Below are 8,600 nucleotides of genomic sequence, written 5' to 3'. Positions count from 1 at the left end.
TTGCAGCAGTGGTTGGAGATGACAGTGGTAAAGTCTTCTACTTCCTCATTATAAATGTTCATTCAGTTCATCCCCTTGGAGATCATGGCTTGTTTGTAAACTTTGAAATTGTGCTATTCTTTGAGTATTAGAGCACACTATTTGGAAAATGATTGTAGAAATGTTGTCCCTAGTCTTTAAAGATATTAGTGGCCTCTCTTTAGATGATTTGCTCATTAAGTCTTGGTTGGACCTTGGAATATTAGAGAAAAAAAATTAAAATTAAAGGATTCCATTTTTCTATATTTGAATTGAATGAATAAATTAATAATTTTTTTTCTAAAAAAATTAAAACTTAAATGTAGTATAATTTTTTAAAATTTACAAAAATTATAAATATCTAAAAAAATATATTAAAAAAAGTCTCTAATCAAATTTGTGTAAAATATTTTCTTACATTTTTTCCCTGGCTCTTAAGTGGCCTATGCATTGACAATAATTAGTTTTCGTGATGCATTAGAGTTTTTATCTTTAAACATAAATGATTGTTGCATTACCCAATAGGTTGATGATTTATTACACTACTCTAATGAAAGGTTAAATGAAACTTTTAAAATATTATAGTAAAAAGTTTATATAATATAATACATATGCTGAGTTAGGATCTTAAACAGCCCCGCAGCTATTAAAAAAATATAACATCCCCATACCGCACCCCCGGTACTGGTTGGTCAGCTATTTTGCTCACTCTAATTGTGTTCAATTATCTACTAAAACTACTGTCCAACTCTTAACAATAACAGTCTGACAAATTATCCTTGTTGACTAAACTTATTTATTTATTAACTATAATAATATACACTGTGATCTAATCCCATTCTCCTAAATCAATACCAATATACGTGCACTATATATATATAGTTGGAAAAATAAATCAAGAGAGAACATAATGCAAACAAAGGCTAAAGATGATAAGGAAAACTGCAGATAGCCCATACACAATATTCTATTTTAGGGTAGGTGCGTTAATGAACACAATATATATATATATATATATATACCAGCCGAAGCTGTGAGGACTGGGTATCAATTAATTCATAAATCTAGAAGAGATGTGGATGTGGTACTTAGACAATAGACAATCAAAAACAAGATTTGGTCCACTTGATTAACCAAAATTTGACTCAAACCGTATTATATAACATGATTCAAAGGATTAAATCCACACCAACCAATTAACAAGGGATAAAGCTATAATTGGTTAGTCTATTAGATCGATCTCAACTTGGAAAAAATAAAGAAAGAAGAAAAACACAAATTTGTTGGCTGTATTACAAAGTTTTAGTTCGAGCCTATATTATAAAAACATCAACACAAACCCAGTCAAACAAGAGTGAGGGTAAGAAAATGCATCATTAAAGGATTGTATCCATAGAGAAAGGATTGTACATGATGTTGTCCATGTAGTAGTGACCGGGATGCGCAGCATCCATCACCACGAATTGCATGTCCTCCGATGGCTTCCAGTGGCGCTTTCTCTGGTTTATAAACCAGTTGTTTATCTGTTTCAAATCCAGGCCTGTACTTTCTGCCAGGGCTAGTTTTTGAGCCTCCTGCACACACAAATACACATAAAACCATCTCTACTTAATCATATAAAGGATATTACTAAGGGACACCACTGCTTCCTAAAACTTGTTGACATGACATGTTATTTTAAATATGTGAGACCGAATATACTTAATAACAAAAATCAATACCAAAGTAGTGTTATGTACCATGGTACCCAATAGCGATATTCTTAAGGGAATGTGAAACCTTGTTTGGTATGGGGATAGGTTTGGTGGGAATGTAAATGCCAAAACTAACTAATGTTTGGTAAATTTAATTTTAATGGTTTGGAAATTTGTGTTTCTAAGTGGGTCTTACATTTAAGCTTGTTTTGATGGTAATCTTGATCCCTTCAAACAATTAGTTTCATATTCTCTTGATCAAAACCTCCTCTTTAACTCTACTCCGACCATACCCAACCCCCATGTGAAACACCCTCTTACAAAGGGTTTACATTAAATGAATGTGAAATTCGCAAGGGGTATTTGGTACGAGGTTTGAGTTTGTGGGACACAAGTTAGATTGAGTTTAGATTAAGAGAATGTAAAACTAAAAAAATAAGACTCATTGGAAACACAAACACCCAAGTCATTAAATATAAATTTAATCAACATAGATTAGATTTGACATTCACATTCCTACCAAATCAAACACATATACCAAACACCCCAAGTGTTTTTAAACGGGTCAAGATTAATATCAAATCAAATTAAAAGTGAGTCTCACTTAGAAACACAAACCACCCAAACAATTAAAAATAAACTCAATAGACATGAATTAATTTTGACATTCCCTTTCCCACCAAGCCTAACCCCATACAAAACACCTCCTTATGTAAAAGATAAAGAAAAACATCACTAAAACCATCAAGAATAGATTTAGAATTATTGTTTATATGTATATATATACGTACAGAAGGATAAGGCCACTTGTAGTGTCTACTCCACCACTCCAGCAACTGCTGCCTGGCTTCCTTTGGTAGCTTCCCATTCTTTTTCTTCTTGAGAAATTCCTGCTTGAGACTGCCAAGGTATCCGCTGTACTTGCGCAACAGCTGAACTTTCAACTCCTTATCTTCTGCTTGAGGATCTATGAAACCATCTTCATTCATCTCCAATTCCTCTTCTGAAGATCCATTTTGTCCACCCAAACCTGATCACGTTTTAAATGATATGTAGTGTCAAAACACAACCTAATCGATTATTTTGATAAAAAAAAATGACAAGGACAATTTGACTCATCATACAGTGACAGTTTGATTGGACAGGAAAAAAATTGATTTTATATAGCAGAAAAAGCTTGTGATATTTTCTATTTCCAAAACCTGCTATGACTTGTCTTGCAAAACTATAGAATCTTATGAATTTATTCCTAATTAAATATCCTGTAGATTCATCAGACATTATTTTTAGCAAAAAATTAAAATGTCATGGTATTCTTCATGGATATTTATTTAACAAGATCATAATATTGTTTTTGGTTGTAATGTAAAACTGATCATAGTTAATTTAGAAAATCATCTAAAGACTAACATGGATGTTATGGAAACTAACAAGTATATATGCAAATCATCCAAAGACTAATAAGAGTTGTCCATATTAATTACACATGCAAGCTAGAGTACATGTATGTATACATATATTTATATATATATATATATACGATCTACCGAGTAAAACCAACCAATAGACTACCCACGAATTGAAATGGAAAGACCATTAATTAGACATTGTTACTCCAATACAAAAAATAAAAATAATATAAATACATCGATCGCATATAGGAAAATATTTTAGTATCACTACCGTCATGCAAGCATATAACACTTGTAAGTTGTAATATAAAACTGAAAAACTGAATATCGAACCATGCAAACATTACAGCTACATATATAACAAAACCCTAATTATATACTTCAAATACTACAAAACTAAACACAAAGCTTTAAAAAGTAAAATTTCTCACACAATAAAGCAAGAAAATTATACACAAGATCAATACTTAATTAAGAAATCTCTCATATATATAATCAAAAGGCGTAACCTTGCATTGCATAGAAAGTTCATTTTAAATCACGTTAGAGAAAAAATAGATGGATGTATAAATATATATATATATCACCTCATCCAGAACCTAGCTACTCGCCAAAACTTGGGCCAGCTACCAAAAGTAGCTGCTTAAAATCTTTTTCTCAACACTTAATAGGAATTTAGGATTATAGAAGCCCAGAAAAAGAAGCAGATTTGTCTAAGATAAGGTAGTTGTTATTCAGTTATTGTACAATAGATCAACAAATAAAATATTATAAATAACAATCAGCTATTCTATGGTGAAAAGAAAGAAGAAAAAAAAGCTACCACCCCAAAATAGAAAGATTAATTATCTTTGTTTAACCATAATAATAATTAGTTAGGGTAGAGATGCAAGTCTTCACTACTCCCTAGAAAATAAACAAATAATGCATAATAATTTGTAAGGATGATAGATTTGGTTGATGTTGACAAATAAAAAAACAAGGACCTCTCCATGTTGTTATCAAAAGGTTCATTTCCAAACAGTACTAAAAGCCTTGATGTCGTTCATCCAAGAAGTTCCCAAGACCCAGATGAGGAAGGAGTACGAGAGAACAAAACAAAAATAAAAGAAAAAAGAAAAAAGTAAAGCTGTTTTATTTATATATATAAATAATAATAATAAAATGAGCAAGAGGTGATCTCACCAGAATCTGTGGTGGAAGAAACGGTTAGGGCTTTGAGCTGGCACTCTACTCTTGAGAGAAAGAGCATGGCTTCTTTAAAAGGTTTTGTTAGCTCTTCTTCATATTTGGTCAGCATCTCACAGTAGGCTTCCATGAACTGGTCCAGAGCTGGGTCTGGTTGGTTATCTTCACCTGAGCAAGCCCCACTTGTGCTTCTTGAAATATTATTGTAATTATAATTAAACTCCTCCTCTAACCTAGCCACCACTTCTGGAGGTGCCCCAACCTTTAATATATAACAATAATAAACCAAAAAAAAAAAAACACAAGAAGCCAACCCTTAAACAAAGGATCAATCATAGCTTGATTGTTAAAGTGGTAAATGTTATAATAATATTCTAAAAAAAGCTTTTAAATCCCTTGCATGAAGTGGGGTTTTCAGATTATTTTTAGTTAGTTTTTTAAGCACAACAACTTATATCATTATCATCACCTTCTGACAATTGGCATAGGCGGTCAAGAGACGAGGGAAGAGAGGATGAGCCATAATCTTGGCTCTCATCTTTGCAGAAGATGAAGAATTACTAGTAGTAGCAGTAGTAGTGTTGTTGTTCTCAGTGTAGAAATGCTTACTATAATTACCATTAGTGCGACTGTCTTGAGGAATATTGATCTCGGCGCCCGTGACCCTATGGTTGCCAGTGGCAAAAGATAGAGGCATGTTGTTGTTGTTGTTGTTGTTATCCCTATTTTTATTCATCATCAACATCGAACTAGAAACTCCACTGGTGCTAGTACCACTCTTCTCCCCAAACTGATCCATATTACATAAAACATATGTATATACAAACGATACAATAATAATATTATTAATGTATTAACTAATCAGCTACACCCCTGATTATCTCTCAGTTAAACCCATAAATTCCTTTTCTCTCTGCTCCCTAGCTAGAGTCCTCCCGGGTTTTAAGCTAAAAAAACCGAGTCTTTTTACAGAAAATCCTAAAGTTTGCAGAGTTGCCTGCTATCCTATGCTATAGCTACTCAAAAAATTACAAAGAGGGGTTATATTTTTTTTTTTTTCACTTTTGTTTTTTTGTGTTTTGGGAGGGGTTTTCCCTCTCAAATATGTCTTGGCCTGGTTTTACTGTAAAAAGGTAGATAATCAGATCAGACACCTCTCCCTCGGAAATGTGTACTTTTTCTTAATTTTCTTCTTCCTTCCTATGCACAAACAGCTCTCTCTATCTCTCTCTAAATATCTAACAATATATATATGATGAACTAGTCTGCCTTTCCTTGTCTCTCTCTTACTTACATAAAATCACATATACTGTAAAGGGTTAGACAGAGATAGAAAGAGAAAGAAAGAGAGAAGAAGGTAGTAGGGTGCACGCGTTAACGTGTACCTCTGCAACTTGTTTCCTTCCCGATGAAAATCAAACCCTAGCCATTCTAATCTCCCAGTCCTCGTTTCTTGCAACTTATTATCTCTCTCTCTCTCTCCCTCAGTTGTACAGTTGGAACTTGGGAAACAAAACAGAGACAAATAGCTCAAAGGCAAAGCCCTCAAAGTGTCTAGGTCAGTTTAACAGAGATACGTATTAAAAAGTTTATGATAAATTACTATATAGTGGAAAAGGGAAAGAAAAAAACGGCTCAATATATAACACACCCAATAGTATTTAATTAATTAATGAAATTGTAGATATATATGATGAGGATGAGTTAATGGATCTAAGTGAAGCCACCAAAAATGTACAAGCTGGAATAGTCTGTTTTGGCCTTGTAAAGAATCACAACCCCGAGTGGGGGTGATGAATGTTGATAATAATAACTGATATGGATGGTAATCAAATCTTAGCCGTCTATTCTTGTGATTGATGATATATATATAAGTGTACGTATATATACACATATGGTGTCAGGTGTCATAATCTACTTTCTCTCTCCACCACCCATTAATACCATTCCATATTCCCCCGGTCTTTGAAAACTTTAATATTATTGCTTAGTTCATATAAACGAGAATACATAACATCGCACTCTAGTCTCTCTCTACATGGTATACAAACCTACACACATTTTCCCTACTCACGTACTGTACCTAAACGACATCGTTAGAAACTCATATATATCTTTAATTTCAAATATATATATATATAATCACACAAAGTAGTACTCTGGTAGGTACTCTTGGTCTGAGTCTGAATCTCATATCATATTATGATTTGGGTTTAATCCATCATAATTATTATTCATCTTAAATAATAATAATAATAAAGTAGCCTTGGGCTATGGGATATGAGCTGATCAGCCAAAGCTCAAAGAAAAGAGAAAGCTGATAAAAGAAAGTCGGTGGGTCACTCCACATGTCATTTCCAGTTCCCATCTCTCTCTCACTCTTACTCCAGTCCAGCGCTACTACACTCTTTTATTGTCTATTTTTCTCTCTCTGTCGTCAATTATCTTTTTTTTTAAAAAAAAAAATAGGTTTTGGAATAATAATAGCTTTAATAAGTCTGGTTTTGAGTCCATGTGTATGTACTGCAGTCAAACTCGAATAACTCCAATCGTTACGTAACCAATGTACGTTCAAATGCACTGTCTTCTAGGTTACAATTACATCAATTGTACGTACATTATATTATGTTATATTATAACATTACTATATGTGTATAGTGTATACACGCACGTACATCGATACATGACATGAAAGTTCTTGATTCATGTTCTTGTTTTATCAAATAATTAAAAAAATTAAGGTTTGTTAGTATGTAAACTGAAATACAGGACACTACTAAACCGTTTTAAATTTGCATATAAACATTGGATTTTTGTTTGGTTGGGGCTTGTGTTCGCTAGAATAGTTTTCGAAAATAAAGTTCAAACTGGTCATTGCATACGTGACTATTTTTTTTAAATACGTGGAAAACATCATGTTTGGACATAGTTTTCAATACTGTAAATTATTCAGAATTTTCTAAAAATTTACAGAATGTTCTAAATAACTACAATATACACTGTCATAAAAAAATCGCATCGAAAATTATTCATAATAGGATAACACAAAAGAGGTGGATCGATGCGCCTCTTTTTCTAGCCCCAACCATAGAAACACCCTATAAACATTATCCATATACCTTGAACATTGATAATTCTAAATCTTTTTTTTTATTTTTTTAATCACTTTCCCCTAAATATATATATATATATATATTACATTCTCTTAAATTAATTATATGTATATTATACTAATAAGTTAAAATATGAAATTGAATCAAATCAACATGTTATATGCATTGATGAAACAAAATGTATACAAAATAGTGCAGTGGAAACTTTCTTAGCACTATTCTTTTTTTTTTTTTTGAAAATATATAGTGCTTCCATTAAATAAAACAAGTTAGTAAAAGAAGCAGATTACAAGATTGAAAGAAAGTTTGGAATCAAACCATTTCAAACACCCTCATCATCTAACCCTAATGTTCTTCTAGAAATTTTGTGAGCCTAAGCATTGACTTCTCTAGGTATATAAGAAAGATGCAAATTAGGGAAAGAAGATAATGAAGATCGAATGTCATTTACAAGATTTGAAAACTACAAAACCCTATCAACCATAATTTTAGAATCTATTTCAATATATGTGATGGGCAATGATATTGCATTACACCACTTGAGGGTACATAAAAGCGCCTCTGCCTCTATAAGAGTTATCCAAAGAGCTTTGCAAAAACAGAGAAAATAGATGAAAGAAGTATTGAATTGAGAGAATGAATGGCTCAACCTTGAAATGTTGAGACTAGAATATTATATATTGAAACAGAGAGTACAAGCTCGATGAGCTGTTACAACAGAATTGGTTACACAACCTTTATTACAACTAACTAAAATAACAGAAATCTGTTACAAATAAAACTGAAAGAGTAGTTAGTCACTGTGCTCAATATCAACAGTTTGGTGATGTCTAATATCCACCCTCAAGTGACACGGAGGGTTCTTGAGTGTCAACTTGTTACTAAGAGCAGCAAACTGAGATATAGGCAGAGGCTTAGTGAGAATGTCTGCAATCTGGTGTGAGGAATCAACATAACGAACATCAAGTTGCTTAGCTAGAACTTTATCTCTGATAAAATGAATGTCAATTTCGATATGTTTTGTTCGGGCATGAAAAACAGGATTCGAAGCTAAGGAACCAGCCCCCATATTATCACACCATAAGATCGGACAGTGAGGAAGTGGGATATCTAGTTCAGTTAGGAGAGATTGTAACCAAATAATCTTTGCTGTAGCTAAAGCCAAAGACCTATAT

At 32.6% G+C, this 8,600-nt stretch overlaps 1 protein-coding gene across 2 annotated transcripts; it reads right to left on the bottom strand.

The window, feature by feature from the left end:
- Window positions 1–1,121: 1,121 nt before the first annotated feature.
- LOC133817515 (homeobox protein knotted-1-like LET6) lies at window positions 1,122–5,970 on the bottom strand. Of its 2 annotated transcripts, XM_062250059.1 has the most exons (5): window positions 5,698–5,970; window positions 4,782–5,102; window positions 4,310–4,574; window positions 2,504–2,742; window positions 1,122–1,592 (listed from the first exon to the last, which is right to left on the bottom strand). In XM_062250059.1, the coding sequence occupies exons 2-5, from the start codon at window positions 5,055–5,057 to the stop codon at window positions 1,395–1,397; spliced, it is 978 nt and encodes a 325-aa protein (XP_062106043.1). In that variant the 5' UTR covers window positions 5,058–5,102; window positions 5,698–5,970; the 3' UTR covers window positions 1,122–1,394. The 2 variants fall into 2 exon arrangements, with proteins under 2 accessions (XP_062106043.1, XP_062106042.1); XM_062250058.1 differs by having other exon boundaries at window positions 4,782–5,967.
- Between the last annotated feature and the right edge of the window lie 2,630 nt (window positions 5,971–8,600).

This window comes from Humulus lupulus, chromosome 2 (assembly GCF_963169125.1).
Source record: "Humulus lupulus chromosome 2, drHumLupu1.1, whole genome shotgun sequence".
Taxonomy (NCBI): Eukaryota; Viridiplantae; Streptophyta; class Magnoliopsida; order Rosales; family Cannabaceae; genus Humulus; species Humulus lupulus.
This window is presented reverse-complemented; position numbering and strand designations above follow the sequence as displayed.

What these genes read in the sequence shown, in the direction of transcription:
- LOC133817515 (XM_062250058.1), bottom strand. Translation starts at nt 5,111, where the DNA reads ATGGATCAGTTTGGGGAGAAGAGTGGTACTAGCACCAGTGGAGTTTCT. An exon ending in CCTATGCCAATTGTCAGAAG is followed by an intron (nt 4,575 to 4,781) that starts GTGATGATAATG and finishes TATATATTAAAG; the next exon opens with GTTGGGGCACCTCCAGAAGT. An exon ending in ACAAGTGGCCTTATCCTTCT is followed by an intron (nt 1,593 to 2,503) that starts GTACGTATATAT and finishes TTGTGTGTGCAG; the next exon opens with GAGGCTCAAAAACTAGCCCT.